This window comes from Temnothorax curvispinosus, unplaced genomic scaffold (genome assembly GCF_003070985.1).
Source record: "Temnothorax curvispinosus isolate PA1 unplaced genomic scaffold, ASM307098v1 QBEX01005482.1, whole genome shotgun sequence".
NCBI classification, from domain to species: domain Eukaryota; kingdom Metazoa; phylum Arthropoda; class Insecta; order Hymenoptera; family Formicidae; genus Temnothorax; species Temnothorax curvispinosus.
This window is the reverse complement of record NW_020215262.1, coordinates 86,809-109,806: the sequence shown is the minus strand read 5'-3', so window position 1 is coordinate 109,806 and position 22,998 is coordinate 86,809. Positions and strand designations below refer to the sequence as shown.

Sequence of the window (22,998 nt, the reverse complement as noted above, 5' to 3'; positions counted from 1 at the left end):
CCGGTCGTCTCATAGTTAAAGGGCTGAACGAAGCCACTCGCAATTATCTCGCGTTCTCGCGGAACGGATTCGGCGATTCTTTCGACGCGTTTATTACGCGCCCGAACAGCATGCAAATGTGTCTTGCAAGCAAGTCATTATTACGTTTAAATCGCTATTAAATCATGAAAAATTAGATACCTGCCAACGATTATACGTGGTTATAAAAGAAAAGACACGGTAGCATTTACTGATAAAATGCTACAAAATAAAAAAAATTACGCGTTATATTGAGTTATAGGTTGAAGAAACCGCGGTGAGTTTAACAACGTTTATAAACTAAAAATAAAGAGATCTCTTTGTGCTAGTTAGTAGCTACTTACTACTTCTCTTTAAGCAACGTCAATAATTGAAAACAAAAAAAGTGTTCTAAAATGATCCATTAGAAATTAACATAAAAATACCGCTGTTTTCTAATAAACTTTACGAAAAATTAAAGATGAAAAACGTAAATTAAAAGTAAAAAAGAAAGAAGGGAGAAGTAGAAAATCACAGCTGAGCGTGAGCGGTTTCTTGCTTCAAAATCGGCCTGGGGCGTTTCTCATCGTTCCCATCGAAAGGGATGAAGCAGGTTGCTATCCCTTCGTGTTGTTTTCATATTGTTGCCGTGTTGTTTCAAATTAATAGCGAATTTGGGCGCTTGCACTAGTGCTCACTGACTGCGCACTAAGGCTTGTTCTCATTATTAGTTAATTCTTATATTTACAGATCATTTTAAATACTTTTTGAAATACTTCTTAGCCAGAAAAATGATCTGTACAGCATCTATACAGATTGTTTTATTAACTACAAAGTTTTTAAACGTGTATTTAAGCGACCTTAAATATAAAAACAGATATTATGAACAAGCTTTAGTGTGCACTCACAAGGAAACGGTCGGAAGTGTCCCTACCCGATTTGGATGCGCTTTGGATGTTATTGTGCATCAAAAAATAGTAGACTCGTATTTTTTTTTGCGGCGTATCTCGACGTTTAGGGGTTGAAAAAACCCCTAAAAAATAACGACCGATTTGGATGCGCTTTGGCTACGTTGTCGAGCATTAAAAAAACATTAGACACGGGTTTTTTTTTGCTGCTTATCTCGACGTTTAAGGGTTGAAACAACCCCTAAAAAATAACGATCGATTTGGATGCGTTTGGGTATGTTGTCGAGCATCAAAAAACATTAGACACGGTTTTTTTTTTGCTGCTTATCTCGACGTTTAAAGGTTGAAACAACCCCTTGAAAATAACGGATTTTTATTATTTATTTAATTGTTATTATTTATTTAATTTTTGTTATTTATTTAATTTTTGTTGTTTATATTACACTTTGCTATGACAATTTTTATATTTTTTAACCGCAGAATTATTTACTTCCAAACTTTTACTTGATACAAAAAATTTTATTTTATATTTTAATGCGGGGTCTACAATGCGAGTTTGCAAGCAGAGTTTGCGCATACGTTTCTCGTTAGAGAATCGGACATATAGAATCGGGCCCCTGTGCTCTTCTATGCTTTTCTATTACGTGACGTTACCGGCATAGCGGTAGGTAATACCAACGTAGTTCCCATTTTCCGGGTGTCCCATTGCAGAGAGCGCCACTAACGCTGGTCATTATTCTTCCATAAGAGTTTGTAGGCCCTGGGTGAGACGGATGATCAAGAATCGCAATTTGTGCCAGCGACGCCTGGCTTATATACGCGTCGCGGCGGTGTCACGGAGTGGCGGGGGTAGCGACGGCAATCGCGAGCGCCGGGACGGTGCGGCGGAACGATCGGTGATTACGGCGTCCCGACGCCGCGATCGCGTTCGGCGGTCTTCAGCCGCCTTCGGCCCCGCTCGGCGCGTCGAGGCGGTCGCCGCGGTAAGTCCGTTCGCGGACTTCCTAACGATACATGCTACGTATTAAAAAAGTACGGTGGGCACACCGTGCCCGTTCTCTGCCCTGCGGGTGGTCGGCCGGGCGGTCTCGGCAGGGCGTTCATGCATATTCGGGGGTGCATCGTTACATCACCCCCCACCCTCCTTGGAAAGCGCGAATTCGGCGCTCTACGCCTTCGGCTTGATCTCTCGGATCGCGCGTACGGTGCCCGTGGCGTTAAACCTGATATGCCACCGTTTGCCCCTTGACCGCATTTTGTGCTGTCGAGAGACGTGCGCGTGAAAGTGGGGTACCCAAATGAGATGACCGGGCTCCACTTGCACCGGGATCGGGGGCGGTAGCTGCGATCCTTCTGCCCGCAAGGGCCTGACGTCGGCCGGTGCTGGTTGCGGCGGCGGCGGCGTGGGTATTCTAGCCGTGGCCGGTTCCGGTGGTGTTGCCGGGCTGGTTGTCGGTAGCGGCGGAGAGCTCGTTACGGCCGGCGGGTTGTTGACGGGTGCCGGTGCTGGTGCCGGAGGTGCGGTCGACGGACGACCCAGCACGGTCGACAGATCGATATTCGTGCTTTCGACGTTGGTGAGCCTCGGCCGTGTCTCGTCCGGTTTAGTGGAGGTGGCGGGGTGGTGAGCCATTCCAGCTTTTGCCTTTGCTGCTCGTCGGACCGTTGAACCGCGCAGCCGATCGTCGGCACGTTTTTGCGTGTCGGCGGTGCGACTGCGGGCTCGGTGCTCTTGGCGAGAGCGGCGGTGGACCCTCTGGTAAAGAGGCTCGTCCAGGAGTGCCCGATGTCCGGGTAGGCCGGGTCGTATTCCTCTGGCTCGGCGAGGATCTTATTGATCTCCTCGAGGATATCTCTCTCGATCGACGTTTTGCTCTGGTCGGATGCCATGGCTCATCTGTGTCTTTTCTTTAGCGGAGTCCGTATTTATTGTTATTACTTTCGGAGTGGGGCAATTGTTTATACCCCTGTTTCGTCCTCGTCCTCCGGATCCGTGTTGTTATCGGCGTTACTCTCGGTTTCGGAGTCATCGTCCTCTTCGTTGTCGCCAGGGTCGGCGTTGTTTTCGCCGGCGTCGGTTTCGGCGTCGCTTTCGCTGTCCGTGTTTTTGGTCGCAGGGGAGGGGGCCGATTTTAAGTCCTGGACGTGGATATGACGTATCCATTTGCCGCTCTTGTCGCGTAGGTCAACTATTACGGGGGAGATAATTTTGCGCACCTCGAAGGAGCCTCAAAATTTTGGCGCGAGCTTCGCGTTGAACGCGGCTGCTTTATTGGAGATTGGATATTCGCGTTTCCACACCCACTCTCCAATTTTTGGTTTCCACGCTCGTCTTCGCAGGTTGCAATATTTCTGCTGGCGCTGGAACACGTGTGCGAGGTGGATTCGTGCGAGCTCGAAGGCCTCCTCGAGGTGTCGGCGCGTTTCGTCCGGCGAGGGTGCGGCGGCGTTAGCCGGTATTGCGCTCTGGTTTACCGGAGATACGGGTTCTCGGCCGTATATCAAGTATGCTGGGGTATACTCGGTTGCCTCGTGCCGCGCCGTATTGTACACGAACTGCAATTCGGGGATTCGGCTGTCCCAGTTTCGGTGGTTTCTGTCTACGTACTGGAAATCATTGTTTTAACGACGCGGTTGGTTCGCTCCACCGGATTACAATGCGGCACGTGCACGGGCGTGTATGCGTGTCGTACGCGGTGTGCGGCTAGCATTCGTTCGAGTTTCGCCGAGCGAAGTTGCGTCCCGTTGTCTGACAGGATGACGTCGGGGCACCCGTGCCGAAACAGTATCGCCTCCGCGATGTTGGCGGTAACGGCGGAGGCGGTGGCGCGACGGAGGGGACGCATTTCTAGCCATTTCGAAAATCTATCCTGCATTGTTAATAGCCATGTGTGCCCCCCCTTCGATCGCGGCAAGAGGCCTATCAGGTTGAGCATTACCTGTTGCCAGGGGCGTGCGATGGCGGTTGCGTGGAGGGTGCCCGCCGGTCGGGTCTGCGCTACCTTGTGCTTGAGACACGTTGGGCAATTTCGGACGTAACGCGCTATTTCTCTGAATATGCCCGGTCAATAATAAAGCTGCGCGACGCGGGCGATTGTCTTGGCTATCCCGAGGTGTCCGGCCGTTGGCGCGTCGTGGTTGTGGTGGAGGATTTTGGATCGGCGGTCTTTCGCGACGCATTCTTTCCACTGGCGGTCTCGGCATGGCGTTTATGCCGGAACGATGTATATTCGGGGGTGCATTGTTACAAATTAAATTTGGTACTTTATATAAAATTATATATGGGTCCATGCAAGGGCGTCCACAGGGGGGGGTAAGACAGGGCATTTGCCCCCCCCCTGGAATCAGCAAAAATTAAGCATTGACCCGGGCAACTCACCCGAACCTAAAACTCGAATTCAAATACTGGTCACTGGATAGTGAGAGGTTAGTGGGGGACGCTCTCGTCTACTGTACAAAGTTGGCTTAAAGTAGAAACTCTTTACTAGAAACTGACTATTTGAGGGTTCTGTGTGATTGATGCGCACACGCATAATGGCAGCACCAATAAGAAACGTTGCTCACCAAGCGCAAACGTGCACATACTTATCGAGTCATGTATTCATTCCACGCCGCCATTTTGCGTGCAGATGGCCAGTCTGTAGTAAACATAGAGATATATATCTTATATTTCTATGGTAGTAAAGGTGGCCGAGCGCGGTGCGTACTTCTTACTAACCTCCCACTACCCGAGTTTCGGGTGACCGCGTCGCCCACGTCCTCAGGTTCAGGCATATATGCTGCGAAGTCCCAGATAGAAGATTACAGACAATAGAACCTTTACTTAAGTCGTGGAGGCGGAAGATACGCGTTTAGTTTCAACAACTTTAGACACTGCATATTATCAAGAAGAGACCTTTTTGAAAAAGTCTTCTTGATAGCTCTTTTTAAAATATTATTATAGGTATTATAATAAGTAATATAAAATATTCGAGCATGGACATACAAAACTTTTTTAAAATTATTATTATAGGTAATATAAAATATTCGAGCATGGACATACGAAACTTTTTAAAAAAACCGAGGATAGAGACAAACGACCAGTCTGAAATTCCATCCTTGGCCTTGCCTTCCTCAACTTCCTCTACTTCTACTTGTTCATCGACTTCAACCATTCCTTCAGTTTCATCCAGCGTTACCATTAGCACCAACGTTTTTGATATCGGGCGATACATCGGCGCTATCTCAGACTTATCTTGAGAGAAAAAACTTGAAGTATTTATGAACACATGGATTCCGGAAAAAAACTTCAACTTCAAAAAAGTCAATGAAAAAAGGAACTTTCGATTCGAATGGCTACAAACATATGCTCCTTGGCTAGCATATTCTGAAGTTGTCGATGGTGCCTTGTGTAAATTTTGTGTCCTCTTCAAGCAAAAGGTCCGTCGAGGAATTCAAGGTTTTTTTATTTTGAAAGAGTTCAATAATAATTATAAAAATTTTAATGAGGCAGCACGAAATCATGTTCAATCCGAATGGCATAAACAAGCTATTTCGGATGGAACCAATTTGATGGCCATACAAGAAGACAAGAAACTGCGTATTATTAGTGTAATTTCTCAGTCCAGAGTAGATTTGATTAGAAAGAATCGCGAAAAATTAGGTTCGATTGTACGAACAATAGTTTTCTGCGGAACTCATGACTTGGCCCTTCGTGGAAAAATATCAAATGAAGGTAATTTCAAAGATCTTTTAAAGTTTCGAGTACAAGCTGGTGATTCGGTTTTAAGACAGCATTTGGAAGAAGGTGCACAAAATGCGCAATATACATCTGTTAAAACCGAGAATGAGATAATTGCAATTTGTGAAAGCATAATAGCAAATGATATTGTTTTAAAAGCTAATGTCTCCAAATGCTTCTCAATTCTAGCAGATGAAACCAGTGACATTGCTGGGGTAGAACAGCTTTTTTTAGGCGTTAGATTTGCCGATTTTGAAAATTGCAAATTAATTATACATGAAGAGTTTTTTGGCTTTGTTGAGCTTAAAAAATTTGCTCAGTCTATTTCCGATACTATTTTAGCGAAGTGCCAAAGCTTAAATTGAAACATGGCATATTGTGTAGGCCAGGGATATGATGGATGCTCTGCAATGGCGGGAAAAGAGAATGGCGTGAAGAGTATAATACAACGAAAGTACCCGAATATTCATTATGTTCATTGCTCGTCATACAGATTGAACTTGGTTGTCTATGATTTAAATAAATTAGGCGAAGTTAGGAATACTATAGGTACAATAAAAGAAATAATAAAATTTTTTAGGGAAAGTAATATTCGAAGACAACTGGTTCCTTCAATTCCTATGCTTTGCGAAACACGCTGGTCCGAGAAGCAAAAATCTATTGGCTTATTTAAAAAACATTTCGGAACAATATTGGAAAAATTGCTTGAAATTTCTGAAGGGTCCACTAGTGGAAAGCAAAAAGCTAATTGTTTATATTGTGTTGCAACTAGTCCAATATTTCTATTATGTCTATTTATAATATCAAAATATTCCAAAATATTAGGACCTATTACCGCGTATTACTACAAAATAAACAAATTGTTTGAATCAAAATCATATAAAACGTTTAATCTCTATACTTCATGAAGAACGGAATGAATTTAACAGTATTTTTATAGAATGCGAAAAGTTCAGCCGCTCAATTGGTGTTGAGATTAAAATACCACGGATTGTCTCAAGACAAACTAAAAGAGCGAACTATTCCACAGAAGATCCCAAAGAATACTATAAACTAAGTCTGTTTTTACCGTATATAGATTCGCTTATAAGTTCGTTAACTATTAGATTTTTTAAAGAAAATTCAAGTATTTTCAATCTTTTCCGATTGTACCCTTCCACTTTCAAAACCATGACCCGTGAGCAGAGCAAGCAGTTGTTATTAGAGATTGATGAGAATGGTGACCTACTTAATGAAGGTCTTGTATGGCATAAAATAATAAATGACTCTGAAATATCTACTCTGGACGATATGCTTATTGCTGCCAAATTTGTGCCTGCAATTCAAGCTGTGCTTTTAAAATCGCTATCGTTGCCTGTTACGACAGCAACAATAGAGAGATCATTTAGTACCTTACAGCGTGTTAAGTCATGGTTGCGCTCAACAATGTCTGAATCAAGACTCAGTGGTCTTTGTATGTTAAGCGTCCATAGGCAAAGAATTGTAAATAACGAAGAAAGCTTTATCACCCAAGTGATAGACAAAAGTCAAGATGATAGAAAATTAGTTTTTTTGTTTGACCAAAATTGAAAAAATAAAAATGGTTGAAGTCATATGTAAAAAAGTTAAGAAATGAAATGAATTATAAGGATTTTAAATCTAGAAGTAACATTTTGAATCATGCCCCGCCCTGGAAAAAATCCTGTGGATGTTCTTGGGTCCATGTATCATTATATATGATCATATATAATTCTAAATATAATTAGATATGAACAATAGATAATATATGCACTCATGTATGGATACATATAAGATTCATATGGAAGTATATATAACCCCATATGATTATATGTAATTTCATGTAGCGTTATATATAAAAAGCAAAATTTCCGTACTTATATATGATATTATATATAATTATATATGACTATATGTAATTATACAGGCGATTAAAATATATTTAAATATATACGGTGCCTACCAAAAGTTCCAGGCCACCTAAATAATTTGTGAATAGTTTGAAATATAGGATTGAAATTTATAGGGATACAACGGGATCACAAAATCTATTATTTAAACAAAATTTAAACAAAAGGCTTGCAAACTAGCGAGATATTCGTGCTGCTATAATATATTCTGAACAATACAGATAATCAAAAAAACATTTCGGCCATTACTGTGGCCTTCTTCAGTGTAACAAACAATAACATTAATCGTTGAATATAAATAAACGGAATAGTCGTTACATATTAAAATTAAAATTAAATATTACAGTAACTCCCTTATCTTAACATAATTAAAACCGCCAATCGCTTACATACATGCTTTCGTGTAAATCGTCGATCGCATACATAGTCATCGTGTCGATCCCAATCACAGCTCGCCGAAGCAGAAAACCTAGTTCATCGTGTACAATTATCGTTTGAGCGTCCATAAGTCGATCAAGGAAGGATCCGTCTCTATTGTCCAACAAATTACGGTCAAGGGTATGGATAGGACCGATGCCGAATGTCCTTACATAAATTACTCAATTTATAAATGTTGAAATTAAACGTAATACAATTTAACCCTTGAATGCCACACCTCTCAAGAATCTCGTAAATGACACATGGGGTCTAAAAGACCCCAGCATGAAAAATGTCTCCTTACTCATTGATTTTTTGATATTTAGTTATGAAAATTATTTTCAATGTTGTTCAAGGCTTAGAAAAGAGAATAAAATGCTTATATTGTTAAAACTTCAATTTCAACATAGTATAAAAAATTAAGTAAACTGAGTACTGCTAAGTGTACTACCGGGTAGGTCAATCACTCAACTATCATCAATGGCTGCATTCGAGGAGCGCGCTATTAGCGCTATTGCATCATTCTGTCTTTATCGCTCATCAGGTGTAAAACAAGGATAGAACAAGCAAATAGCGCTAATAGCGCGCTCCCCGAATCCAGCCAATGGGAGTATGAGCTCCATTTTTGGAGGGAACATTTGAAAATATATCATTCTAAAAGGTCTGGGGTCCGCTGGACCCCGGGTGGCATTTAAGGGTTAAAGTTATTCTTAATACCTTGAACAGTAGAAACGCGTGTCGAAGAATACATATTTTGCTGTGGTCGGTCTAATGTCAAATGCAAGAGTCAGAAAATTATCGGGTGAAACATGTAGAAGGGACTGAGTATAGGAGGGGAAAGGCACCTAAGTGGGAATCAGGAAGGAGGTAGTGCGTTAAAAATTGGGAGATAAGCTTCTGGCAATAATTCCGTGTCACTATGTTTATTAAGACCCTCGCTCTGTCTTTTAATATGCAACATCTCAGAAATGAGTCGTTTATTATATATCGGTTCATTATCCAAGATTTTCACCCCTTCCCAATCTAATCTGTGATCCGTTTTAAGGCGATGTTCGGTAATAACTGATAGAGATCCGCTTTTCTTCATAATGTCAAATTTATGCTCCTTGATTCTGGTTTTAAGTTGTCCTTTTGATTGCCCTACATATGTAGCATCACAATCAAAACAACTTATTTTGTAAACTATTCCACAGTGTGCCGATTTATCTAATTTATCCTTACCTGTTGCAATAAAACTGTTCAATTTGAACGGAATTGTAAACGCCGGGCGGCGTTGATATTTTTGGCTAACGTTGTAAAATCTTCTGTGGATTTGATATACGGTATGGTAAAATTAGGAGTTTTATTATCAAAAGTGTGATTGTTATGAGATTGTGTGTTATAAGCAAGGGTTTTGATCCTATTTCTGATCGTGGAAAAAATAAACCCAAGCGGATATCCATTGTTTAATAATGTGTTAATCGCATCTTCTAAATTTTTCTTATGAAACTGTGGGTGTGACAGAAAGATGATGTTATCCGTAAGCCCGTATATTACGCCTCTTTTGTGACAAAGTGGATGGTTTGAATTAAAGTTTAAATATCTACCAGAGAATGTAGGTTTGTAGAAATGGTCGAAAATGATCCTGTCATCCTCTATGACAATGGTGACATCCAAAAAATTAAGTCTGCCTTTCCGTCCGATCTCACAAGTAAATTGCAACCGTTCATGTAAGGAATTAAAAATCTCCAATGTATTATATTATCAATCTCACTGCATGGAGCATCCATTGCAATGTCATCAACATACCGACAATAAAACTGTGAAACATAATTGAGTTGTAGGATTGCAATCTGCTCGAGGTCGCACATGACCATATCCGCCGCCATTGGTGACAGAGGAGAGCCCATCCGACTGCCAAAAATTTGTTTGTAAAATTTTTTGTTGAAAGAAAAATATGTCAAATTAAGAATCAGTCGGATTACAATTATGAATTCGTCAAAAGGAATGTCTGTGTGCTTCGAAATCTCACTCCACCTTTTTGTGATACTTTCCACTACTAGGTCTGTCGGAACATTAGTAAAAAGTGACATGACATCCAATGATATTAATGTACAATTAGAGTCGAAAGGCATACCATTTAGTTTGTTCACTAAATGGTAGCTATTTTTGATATAACTGGGAGATTCCAAAACACCTTTAGACAAAATATCATGTAAACAACAAGCAAGCATATACAACGGCTGTTAATGGATGACACAATTATTCTAAGAGGATTGCCAGGCTTATGTATTTTAGGTAATCCATAAGCTCTCGGTAGAATATCGTCCGTACAATTAAGTTTTCTATACATGGAGTGATCAATATATCCCTTATTCCTCCATCTTGTTATTAGAGAGCGTAACTCACTCGAGAGTTTTTTTTACCGGGTCTTTATTAATTACTTCGTAGATGGAAGTATCCGAGAGCGATGACTCCATGTTCTTTACGTATTCAACCTTGTCCAAAGCCACCGTGACACTACCTTTATCGGCTCTAGTGAAAAGGATGTTTGGATGTTCCTTAATAAACTTCTTAGTTGAAGTTGTCCATCCCAAAATCATTTTATCGTTATTACTGACCGGAAGTTTTTTATTGGCAATTTTATTGACTAAAGATACCGATCGGTTTCTGACTGTCCCTCGGATGGATTCTTGGCATTTATTTATATTCCCTTCTATGTGTTTTATGAACTCAGTAATTAATTTAGGTATCTCATATTTCTTAATCGGTACACCGAACCGTTCCTCCAATTGTAATAGGTAGACGATTTCATCCGGGATTACATATTTGCTTAAATTGCGAAACCAACCATGCTGTGGAGAATCTAATGTAAATTCTTGTTTAAAATTATTAGCTTAAATATTAACTTGAAGTAAATTAGGCCCAAAATTATTTTAAAAAATTCTTTTCCTTGGAATGTCAGAATCCACCGAGTTAACATCACCAGAAAAATAATAATTAATGTCACATATAATAGATTTCTTACGTGTGTTAGAGATTTTCGTCAGCCAATTTATTTTTTTTGTCAACTCTTACCTTTCGGTTATGCCACAGCTGACTTTCGACAATTTCCTGGCGAGCAAAGAAAGCATTTTCGATCCTAGAAGGAAATACATTGGAAATCGACTTATAGACTCTGTACATTTCGTGTCTAATGCACTGTAGGCTTTTGTACGCATCACTCAGTTCGAGTCTTAAAATGGATAAACCGTATCTATGCATGATAATGTTAAGTTTGTTATTATATTTGCTTTGAGAAAGTTTAATGTTAATTTTAATCTATTTAAATTTAAGTGTGCAGGGATCACCTCCAATCTAATGCACGATCTTATGAATCTGATTTTAATTCGCAGAGAGACACAAGTGTTTATTAATTTAATATATTTAATTTAATATATTTGTTAAGCAATAAGCAAGAATAATCCCCGAAATAAGTTCTGATATATTTGAAAAAAGGTACTTTGAAACGCAACATATCGCCCGCGTGAATATAAACAATTAATAGATAGTGTTTGCTTAATATAAACAAAATTTAAACAAAGGGCTTGCGAACTAGCGAGATATTCGTGCTGCTATAATATATTCTGAACAATACTGAACAATCTATTGTTTAACCACAAAAACACCCACCTCCACACCCCCGGGGGACGGGGGAAAAGGGGAGCCAAAAAATCTTAAATGGCATGTGGGGTTGCGTGAGGACTCGTTCGAAAGGGCTTTCCGAGACGAAAACAACGCGATGTTGCCGAGGTCTCTATGATTTTTTTTTTTTGCAGAGTTATGATTATTTGAACATTTCTATTGAGATTTTGCGATAGCGAAGGCCCACGGCGACAACAGAAAAAAGATAATGCTTCACGCGGGCACGCGCGTTCCTGTGTGTGTGTGTGTGTGTGTGTGTGTGCGTGCGTGCGCGCGCGCGCGTGTCCGGCCAATCAACCCGGGAAAAAAAACCTCTTATTTATTCATATTACTATATATTAGTTTATAAACAAAACAATTTCCGACGCCAGCAAATAATTCAAAATAAGTCGTTTTATTTTCGACCCAACTGGCCAATTGAAACAAGATTGCACGACGTTTCGACCGAATTCCGGTCCTTATCAAGTGCTTTAATTCAAGTTACACCGATCCGCATAACAAACTTAATTGCATATGACCAAAATTTATTAATAAGTTTTCTTTGTATTTTTTGGTCATATGTATGAAAAAATTGAAAAGCAATCCTATAAGAAAAAAACCTCAAAAATCAACGAAGTGGCAAAGTCTTGGTTTAACATGGGCATCATCAATGAGCAAGTTTTTAGACATTTGAATTGCACCAATGGGAATCTTCCGCGCAGTTACGGGCTCCCGAAGATTCATAAAATTGGCTCACCATTACGTATAATTGTTTCCACTTTAGGCAGTCCGCTCTATAATATCGCCAGTCGTTTGCAAAATATTTTGGAAAAATCTGTTCCTAATCCTGAATCATATGTTAAGGATAGTTGGTCTTTTGTAGAATTGATTAGAGGAGTAAGAGTGGGAGACGGTGATGTTTTAATTTCGTTAGATGTCACTTCTCTTTTCACTAACGTACCTAAAGATCTTGTTTTGAAAGCGATTGAAGAGAGATGGAATTACATCACTACAAAAACTGATCTCAGCCTTCCACAATTCTTGAGTGCTGTAGACTTGATCCTCAGTTCTACTAGTTTTATGTTCAACGGCCAATTTTATGAACAGATCTTCGGAAGCCCGATGGGGTCTTCCCTCTCTCCTATCTTAGCTGACATGGTCATGGATGAGGATTTAGAGAAACATTGTATACAGCGGCTCAGTTTCAGGATATCCTTTTTCAAACGATATGTGGATGATATTTTCGTGGTTGTTCCCGAGTCGGGTATTAGGGAATTATTAGACAGTTTCAACAATTACCACGATAGATTAAAATTCACTTATGAAATGGAAAGGAACGGTAAATTGAGTTTCTTTGATACCACGGTCATCCGCGAGGGAGGCTCATTGCTCACGAATTGGTTCCGTAAACCAACTTTCTCGGGCCGGTATATAAATTATTTTTCAAACCATTCTATGAAATATAAAATTAACATCGTAAGGAATTTGGTTGATCGGGCGATTTTTTTGTCCGACGCGCGGTTTCACAAGTCTAATATTAGTGAAATAAAAAAGATCCTTATTAATAATTGTTACCCGAAAAAAGTTGTTGATAAATATGTCAATGTCCGGCTTGGCGAATTGCGAAATCGTAACAACAATGATCCTGTCAGTAGCGAAGTGGCCCAAGATCCTCGAAGGTGCATTACTGTACCTTATATAAAGGGCCTTAGCGAGAATGTTAGCCGTACAATGCGAGACATGAACTTTAGAGTTCTTCACACCATCCCGAAGAGATTGGATTGTGTCATTAGGAAGGGTAAAGATGGGTTGCCGAATCTCAGTCAGACTGAGTTAGTAGTTTATAAGATTGATTGTGCAAATTGTGATGCGGTATATATTGGCCAGACAAAAAGGCATTTAGAAACACGCATCAAAGAACATCGATGTGATCTCAGGAAAAATGTAGATAATCATTCTGTTGTGAGCAAACACCGTCTTGCACACAATCATGATTTCAAGTGGCAGCATCCGAAAATTTTATACAAAGAAAAACATTTCAAAAAAAGAGAAATATCGGAAATGTTTTTCATTAAAAAACATGATTGCACAATCAATTTACAAAACGATACTGAAAGCCTGCCATCTATTTATAACCGTGTCATTGGTATTACTTAGTCGGCCCTGTATATTCGGTTCTGCTCGTTTTTCCCCCAGAGCGCCGTTTGCTATCCGCGGATTACGTTTGACAACTTCATTTCGACTTTGACTGTCTTACTGTTCGGACGTTGTGCCTCGATATGGCTAGAGACGTTTTGATTTCACCGTTTGTTTTGGAGCGCATAAAAATTGTAAGCTTTTAACTAATTTTTACAGTGTTAATTGATTTTATTGTTTTTGACTAGCGCGATATTGTAATGATTTTGTATAGTTTTCTTATTGTTAAATGTATTATTTTCTCTTTTGTTTAGTTTTGCGTTTGTCTTGACGTTGTCAGGACACCACGTCAACGATGCAATTAAGTTTGTTATGCGGATCGGTGTAACTTGAATTAAAGCACTTGATAAGGACCGGAATTCGGTCGAAACGTCGTGTAATCTTGTTTCAATTGGCCAGTTGGGTCGAAAATAAAACGACTTATTTTATATTAGTTTATATTAGTAGATACATAATTATATATGATTATATAAGAAGTGAAAAATATAGTCTTAAACAATATTATATGGCCATATATAAGAATATATAAATAATAATTATACCTGACCATGTATGAACATATATGATTATATACTCGGGAAAAAATACCTTTTATTTGTTCATATTAGTAGATATATAATTATATATGGTCATATAAGAAATGGAAATATAATCTTGAACAATATTATATGGCTAAATCTCTTTGAGCATAACTTCATATAGTCATATATGGTCTTATATACTAGTAGGGGACTTCCGGTTCCGGAGAGAACGAGAGTGACAGGTGTGCAAGTGAGCGAGAGCAAAAGGGTTTAGAAGAGAGTGACAAGGGAGGCTGAGGAAGGAGAAGGTGATAGAGCGAGGAGGTGTGTAGGTGAGAAAGTGAGGAGGTAAGAAGGGGAACAGAGGAAGGGCAGGTAAGAGGAGATAAAGGGAGGTAAAGTGTCTAGGCACTGAGAAGGTGGAAGCACGAACGGTAGCTGAGCTAGAGAGGCGCACGGTGGGTGAGCCGAGCCGCGAGCGGCAGCACGAGGTAGGGCGCGAACAATAGCGAAGAGAGAGGGGCGACTCGACGCAGGATCCGGGACGCGGACAGCAGCGCGAGGCAGGGCATAGAGTAGGTGGTGGAGCTAGAGGGGGAAGTGAGCCGAGTTAGGAGGAGATGAGTGAAGGGAAAAAAAACGGGAGGAAGGGAAAGAGTGCGATAGGTAAGGTTAAGGAAAAGGAGAAAGTTAGAAGGGGGAGCACGGGAAATATAGAAGAGTTATGGAAAAGGAAGAGGGAGGAAATGGATAGGAGCGGGGGGGAGGAAAAGGAGGAGATTTTTAAGAGAAGTAACATGACGGCAAGATCTCCTAAAAAAGACTCGGAGATAGGTGTGAAGGAGTTGGGAGAAAGAATGGGAGAAATGATGGAGGAATTTAGGGCAGTGAGAGAAGAGCTTAGGGAGGGTTTCAAGGAGCAGGGTAGGAAGATGAGAGAAGAGATAGAGGACCTGAGAAGGGAGTTTAGGGAGCGAGAGAAGAGATGGAAAGAGGAGAGGAAAGAGACAAATAAGCAGAAGGAGAAAATGGAAGAAAGAATAAGGAGATTGGAGGAAAAAATGGAAGAGAGGAAGGAGGAGAAGAAGAAGGAGGAAAGAAACGGTAGAGGGGAGGGGGGGGAGAAAATGAGAGAACTGGAGAGAAGGCTGGAAAGGAAAGAAAAGGAGGAGAGAAGAAGAAACATTGTAATAAGAGGGCTGGAAGTAAAAGAAGGAGGGAGGAGAGAAAATGCGGAAAAGTTACTAGAAGGAATAGGAGCGAAAGTAAAGGCAATAGAGGTGAAGAGAATAGGAGGTGATGCAGAAAAAGGAAGGAAAATGGTGCTGTTGAAATTGGAGAACGAAGAACAGAAATGGGAGGTTATGGAAAAAAAGAGGAGCCTAGTGGGGAGAAAGGAAAGAATTACGGAGGACCTATCGTGGGAGGAAAGAAGAATGAATTGGAAGTTGAGAGAGATAGCGAGAGGGGAGGAAAGAGAGGGTAGGAGGGCATGGATTAAGGCAGGCAGAATAAGGTTGGAAAATACTTGGTGGAGATGGGATATGGAAGAGGAGGTGTTAAAGGACGAAAGGGGAAGGAAAAGAAAGGAGAGTAGAGGAGAGAAGGAAGGGAAAGAAGGTAAAGGAGGAGAGGGAGAGGTAGGAATGGAGACGGGGGAATAAGAGGAGAAGAGGATAGAGGGGGTGAGATAGAGAAGGACAACGCGAAAGTTAGAAGAGAAGAAGAGGGGGAAAGTAAGTCAGTTTGGAGGATAGTATTCTGGAACGTAGCTGGGTTGGAAAATAAAGATAAGGATTTTTGGGAAGGGCTGAAGAAAGAAGATGTGTTAGTCATGTTAGAGACCTGGATAGGAGAAAAGGGCTGGGAAAAAATAAGGGGGAGACTTCCAAAAGGGTACGAGTGGGGGGTGCAAATGGCGAAGAAAAAGAATAAAAAAGGAAGAGCAATAGGAGGGATGATAATGGGAATAAGGAAGGGATTAAAAGAAAAGGGAACGGCAATAGAAGTAGATAGGGAGGGTTGGATTGCGGGAAAGGTCAGAACAGGTGGCGAGAACTGGAGTATTATAGGGGTGTATGCAAAGAAAGAGGGGATGGAGGAGAACGTACAAGAGTTAGGAGATAGAATGGAAAAGAAAGAAGAAGGAAGGTATACGATAATTGGGGGTGATTTTAATGCGAGGACTGGTCAAGAAGGTGGGAGGATAGAGGAAGAGGAGGGAGGAGGACTGGGAGAAGGAAGAAGGTCGAAGGACAAGAAGGTGGACAGAGAGAGGAGGCTGTTGGTAAATAGCTTAGAGGAGAGAGGATGGGAGATATTCAATGGAAATGTGAGAGGAGACGAGGAGGGGGAGTTTACTTTCACGGGGGGAAGAGGAGATACGGTGATTGACTACATAATAGGGGAAGGAGAAGTAAGAGAGAAGATAGTGAGCATGGTAGTGGGGGAGAGAGTAGACTCGGACCATCACCCATTGGAAATAGTAGTAAGAAGGGGGAAAGAGGAGGAAGGCAGGAGAGGAGGGTGGAAGAAAAGAAGCAGGGGGGTGTGGAACGAGGAAGGAGCAAAGAGGTTTATAGAAAAAATAGGAGAGGTGGAAGAAAAAGAAGAAGAGTTGAATAAGGAATGGGAAGAAATGGAAACAAGAATAACAGAGGCAATAAAAGGGGTAGAGGAGGAGCTGGGAAATAAGAAAGGGAAGGTGGGATGGTGGGATGAGGAATGTCGAGAAGCGAAGAAAGAGACAAGGAGAAAATTAAGGGACTGGAGAAAGAAAAGAGGAGAGGCCAGTGCGTACAAGGAAAGGAAGAAAGAATTTAAGGAGATATGTAAGAGAAAGAAGGAAGAGGAGAACCAGAGATGGGAGAGAAAAGTGGAGGGAGCAAGGAGGGAGGCGGAGGTATGGGAGATAGTGAATAGGGAGAGAAGGAAAAGGAGGGGAATAGAGGAAGGAATAGAAGAGGAAGAATGGAAAGAGCACTTTATGAAGTTATTAGGAGGAGTAGAGGGGAGGGTGAGGATGGGGAAGGAAGGAGAGAGGGAAGAAAAGGAAGGAGAGGAGGAAGAGGAGATAAGTCTAGAGGAAATGAGGAGAGTTATAAAAAAGCTAAAGGACGGAAAGGGAATGGGAAAGGATGAGGTTCCAGGAGAGGCCTGGAAGCGAGGGGGGAAGGGTTTGGAGGTTTGGGCATGGAAATTTATCAATAAGATATGGAAGGGGGGAGGATGGCCGGAAATTTGGAAGGAAAGTATAATTGCGCCAATCGTAAAGAAAGGGGAAGGAAAGAGGGCAGAGGAATATAGAGGGGTGACAATAATGCCTTCTTTGTATAAGGTGTACACGGCTATTCTGGCGGAGAGGCTAAGGGAGGAGATAGAGGGAAAGAGAATGGTACCGCACAACCAGACAGGTTTTAGAAGGGGAATGGGAACGATAGACAATATTTACGTGTTGAACTACATGGTGAACAGAAGGTTAGAGAAGAAAGGGGGAAAACTGATAGCATGTTTTGTGGACCTTAAGGCGGCGTTCGATTCGGTGGATAGAGGAATACTAATAAAAGCTATGAGAGAAAGGGGAATAAGGGAAGGACTGGTGAGAAGGACGGAAGAGATGTTAAGAGAGACGAAGAGTAGGGTAAGAGGAGGAAACGAATTGGGAGAAGTATTCTGGACGGGGAGGGGAGTAAGACAGGGATGCCCTTTGAGCCCGATTCTGTTCAATGTGTTGCTAGCGGACCTGGAAGAGGAAATGGGTAGAGTTAAATGGGGAGGGATAATGCTAGGAGGCAAGAGGGTGTATACTCTGGCCTACGCGGATGATATAGTGCTAATCGCAGAGGACGAGGACCAAATGAGGAGTCTGATAGAAAGACTAGAGGGGTACCTGGGCAGGAAGAGATTGGAATTGAACGTGGGGAAAACAAAAATAATGAGGTTTAGGAAAGGAGGAGGGAGGGACAGTAAGAGAAAGTGGAGATGGGAAGGAAAAGAGTTAGAAAAGGTGAGGGAATTTCGGTATTTAGGATACGTGTTTCAAAGAAATGGAGGGCAGGAAGCCCAAATAAGGGAAAGGATCAAAAAGGCGGCCGCAGTGATGGGAAAAGTCTGGGGGATAGGGAAGAGGAGATTCGGGAAAGACTGGGGAAAAAGACTGTGGCTGTTCGATAGACTGGTGTGGACGGTGTTGAGTTATGGAGCAGAAATATGGGGATGGAGAGAAAGGGAAGGAATAGAAAGAATGGAAGAAAGGTACATTAGATGGGTGTTGGGAGCGGACGTGAGAACACCGTGGTATCTAGTGAGGGAGGAGTTACAAAGGGAGAAATTAAGAGGGAGAGCAGGAATGAGGGCATGGAGATTTGAGAAAAAGTTAGAGGAGGGTGGAGGAAGTGAACTGGCGAGGTCTGCCTGGGAAGAGGTGAAGGAAAGAGAGATGGAAGGGAAAGCTGGCTCAGATTGGGAAAGAGAGAGAGGAAAGTTCTTCGAAGACAGAGGTGTGGGGTTAAAAGAGGTGGAAAAGATAAGAGGAGATGGAGACGAATGGTTTCTTAAATTGTTTGAAGAGGATAGGGAGACGCAGAGAAAAGAGAGATGGGAGAGGATCGAGAAATCAGAGTATAATAAGTGGTATAAGTGGATAGAGGGTATCCCGGAATATTTGAAGAAGGGATGGGGAGAAAGTAGATGGGGAAGGGTGGCGAGATTCAGATTAGGGAACGAGATAAGAGAGAGCAGATACTGGGAAGCGGAGGAGAAAAAGAAGTGTAGGTTGTGTGGGAATAAGGAGGAAACGTGGGAGCATGTATGGGAAGAATGTAGAAGATAGAATTCAGGAAAGGGAAGCTGGCAGGAAGCGGTAGGATGGGTTTTGGACGAGAAAGGAGGAGGAGAGGAATGGATGCTAGAATTAGAAGGGGAGAGAATGAGTGGAAAGGGAGATTTGGAGGAGTTAAAGGAGGGTAGTGGGGAAGACGGAAGGGGAGATGGGGGAGGAGGATAAGTGGAGGGGAGGAAGAGGAAAGGAGAGAAAAGGAGAAGTGATTAATTGTTCTGTTACAGAGCAGGCAGGATGGAGCGTGAAGGGAGAATGATAGTGGAGGCAGTGGAAGGGATTGTAGAGGAGAAGTTAAGGAAGATGCTGAGGGAAAAGAAGGAGGAAGACAGAAAAAAAGACGAGAGGATGGAAGAGCTGGAGGAGAAGGTAAGGAGGCTGGAGAGAAAGATAGAAAGGTTGGAGCAAAGTGGAGGCAAAAGGAAGAGGGAGGATAGCGAGGAGAGTATGGCGGGAAAGAAGAAATGGTGGGCAGGTGAGGGTGAAAGGAACGAGGACGACTTCAGAAAGAGGAATATAATTATAAGAGTGGAGAAAGAGAAATGGGAAGGTAAGGAGACCAACTGGGAGAAAGTGAAGGAGCTCTTCGCAGAAGGGCTGAAGGTGAAGGTGAAGGTAAGAGAGGTGATAGTGGTGGGGCAGAGAGGGATTTGGTTAACGATTTTGGTAAAGTTAGGAGACGAGGAGGAGAAGAGGCGGGTTTTGGAGGCGAGGAGAAGGGCAGGGAACTCCATAGGAGTTAAGATTCACGAGGATAAGTCGGTGGAAAGGAGGGTTAGGGAGAGAGAGAAAGGGAGAAGGGAGGTGCACAAGTACACAGGGAGATCGGCGGAGGAAGAAATCGCGAGAGGGATGGAGGAGAAGCTTCTCTTGAGCCCAGAGGAGGAGAAGGAGGAGGGACGAGAGAGGAAGCAGGCCAAATAGGGAGGAGTCGACAGGAAGGATGGAGGTGGAAGGAAGGAAGGAAGAATTGACGGCAGAAGCGGAGGAAGAAGAAGAGGGATGAAGAGGGGAGGGGAGGGGGGGTAAATATTTTTGTAAGGTCGCAAATGGCCAAGCACAGGGGAAAGAAAATGTACGAGGTTTGGGTACGTTCCTCATAAATAAAAACGCCTTGTAAACCCTACGGGGAAATGCAATAAACGGCATACATACATACATACATACTAGTAGGGGAGACCGGGGCTAAACAGTCTGGATTTTTTCGGTGCCGATTTTTAATAACAAAATAAATAATTTAAGTTAAATATTGTATACCACTGGCACTGTAAAGAGTGAACCTTTAGCTACAAAATTTATTTAGGAAATTTTTATCTACGTCGCTTTGTTTAACCGGTATGGAACAAAAACGACAACGGTGCAAAAATTGAAATCTCAAAAATGCCGAGGTAAAAGCGTTCCGCCCCGGGGCTAATCAGTCACATTGCATTTTCTATACATATACGTACATCTAATCCTGAAAAATGATAAGATACATTTTAATAATTGTTTTTTAAGAGAAAAATATAAAAATTTATTTAAAATTGTTATGCAAAACATTATTAAAAAATAATTGTTTTACCTATTCCATAAAACAATTTAGGCACGAGAATACAGATCCTGACAAGCGCACTACGACGACGACGACGACGGCCACGACCACCACTCGACGATGACGACGACGACGACGACGACGACGACGACGACGACGACGACCACCACCACCGACACCACCACCACTACAACGGCGGCGACAATGACGCCGAAACAATGCGGCGAACGCTGGACGATGCGGTTGCACGCGCGACTGTCACTGACACAACGACCAACAACGACGATCTACCGCGGCCGGGACGATCTACCACGCGCGCGGCATGTCAACTCTCGCGCGGAAATTGCGGGATCTCAGAGCCGTGCCGTGCCTCGCCGCGCCGTACCTCGCCGACGTGCCGTGAGTGCGAGCGATCTCGAAAACAACGGTCCGCCATCTTTTCGGTCCGCCAAAACTCCAAAACACCCGTTTTGCGACGATACGTGGGTACCATTTCTCTCCTACACAAACTGACGCACGTGCAAAGGAAGACACGCCTGACACGCTCGAGGGAAACCTAACCTGAAATCGCAGTGAGCTGAAGTCGTGCGCCCGGCGCGCCACAGTGACGAGATTAGCCCGATTAGCCCCGGGTGCTTGTAGACTGATTAACCCCAAACACAAGTTTCAGGTTTGATCGCCCATAAAATATTATACATCAACGATAATGAAAAAACTACACTGGATTCGTGTTCAGCATGCATTACTCTTTATAATCACGTACCTCGAGATTTGGAGAGCAAATATTATTGCAGATATTACAAAATTTCCACGCGCAGAAAATTTCATTTTTACCTTCCGAAAACACGTTTGCCCTCGTAAAAATCATAACACGGCAGGTAACCTGCCGAAACTCCGTTGGTCACATGGGTACTATAAGCAGAGTTTACAATGTTAATAGCGAGTTCGCACAATATACCGGTTCCGAGATATTTGATTAGACGTATTTACCCCGTAGACGTTTTAGCCCCGGTCTCCCCTATATTATTATGTGTGATCATGTAAAAGTATATTTATAAGGTTAAAGATAATCATATATGAATATATAATCTATAATGGATCTATCCATATAAATTTGTATAACTGTTAAAATATTTTTTTAGTATATTATTTTACTTGACAATATCAAATTAATATAAAATATATTATTTCTAGTTTCAGTTTACACAATTTTTTCTAATTTTGCATAAGATACTTAATTTTTTTAATTGACATAAATTTTTATTAAATATTTTCGTAAACAGTAAAATTACCACTAATAATTCGTGAAAAAAACTGTTTTATATAATATATATTATAGTTCTTATAAACAAATAATTGTATTATTTAATTGTATTTAATTGTATTATTTTGCAAACATACCTTATAATTTAAACTGAAAATAATATAATCGTATATGAAATGATATAGTCATATAATAGCGAATTCGGGCGCTTGCACTAGTGCACTCTGAGTGCGCACTAAGACTTGTTCTTAATCAATTGTTATATTTACAGGTCATCTTAAATACTTTTTAGTCTATAAAATGATTTGTACAGCATCCATATAGATATTACAGATTGTTTTATTGGCTAACAAGTTTTTAAATGTGTATTTAAGCGACTTGAAATATAAAAATAGATTATAAACAAGCCTTATAGTGCGCACTCAGTGTGCACCAGTGCAAGCGCCCGAATTCGCTATTAGATATGATCAGATCAGAATATTGCATCTTAAAGTATCCGATAGATGGCATTCGATGTGATCTGTTTATCGTATTTAAAATTTGACAAACAGTGTTATAAGAACGGCATCAAAAAGACATGACACTGTCTCGCGCTATTCTCGCGCGACGCTGTCTCGAAGCGACAAAATTTTTGTATTAGTTATATCGTGAAGTCCACTCTTATAATAAAGTAGCACGCTTAAAAAATAACATTTGAAAATATATAAAAATTTTTTAAAACCTATTTAAATATACATATATGTCCCTATATATAATCTTATATAATTATATATGACCATATAAACTCTTATCAGGCCAAAATTCATATATGATAAGATCGCTTCTTATATGAACATATAAGAACATATAAGACATTATAAGAGTTTTTTTTCCGGGAAGGCAAGACCGCTAGCGTATCCGGCCAACTATCGGGATGGGAACATTGGTGTATGTGAAGGAATAAAAACACTAATTATTTTATCAAATGTTGGCCGGACACGCTAGCGGTCTTCCCTTGGTTGGCCGGACACGCACGCACGCACGCACGCACGCACGCACGCACGCACGCACGCACGCAC

General features: G+C 41.6%; 2 protein-coding genes across 2 annotated transcripts in view; both read right to left on the bottom strand.

The window, feature by feature from the left end:
• Positions 1-2,073: 2,073 nt before the first annotated feature.
• LOC112454880 (alpha carbonic anhydrase 8-like) lies at positions 2,074-2,538 on the bottom strand. Its single transcript, XM_025016508.1, has one exon. The coding sequence runs from the start codon at positions 2,536-2,538 to the stop codon at positions 2,074-2,076; it is 465 nt and encodes a 154-aa protein (XP_024872276.1).
• A 326-nt stretch (positions 2,539-2,864) lies between these two features.
• The window catches only part of LOC112454881 (intraflagellar transport protein 80 homolog), a gene marked incomplete at its 5' end in the record, with an annotated part of 105,899 nt that continues 85,765 nt past the window's right edge, over positions 2,865-22,998 (bottom strand). The window contains 2 exons of the mRNA XM_025016509.1: positions 2,865-3,044; positions 9,738-9,842. Coding sequence (XP_024872277.1) covers positions 2,865-3,044; positions 9,738-9,842 — 285 coding nt within the window. The remainder of the gene's footprint in view (positions 3,045-9,737; positions 9,843-22,998) is intronic.

Excerpts from the sequence above, each read along its gene's own strand:
- LOC112454880 (XM_025016508.1), bottom strand. The coding sequence starts at position 2,538 with ATGGCTCACCACCCCGCCACCTCCACTAAACCGGACGAGACACGGCCG.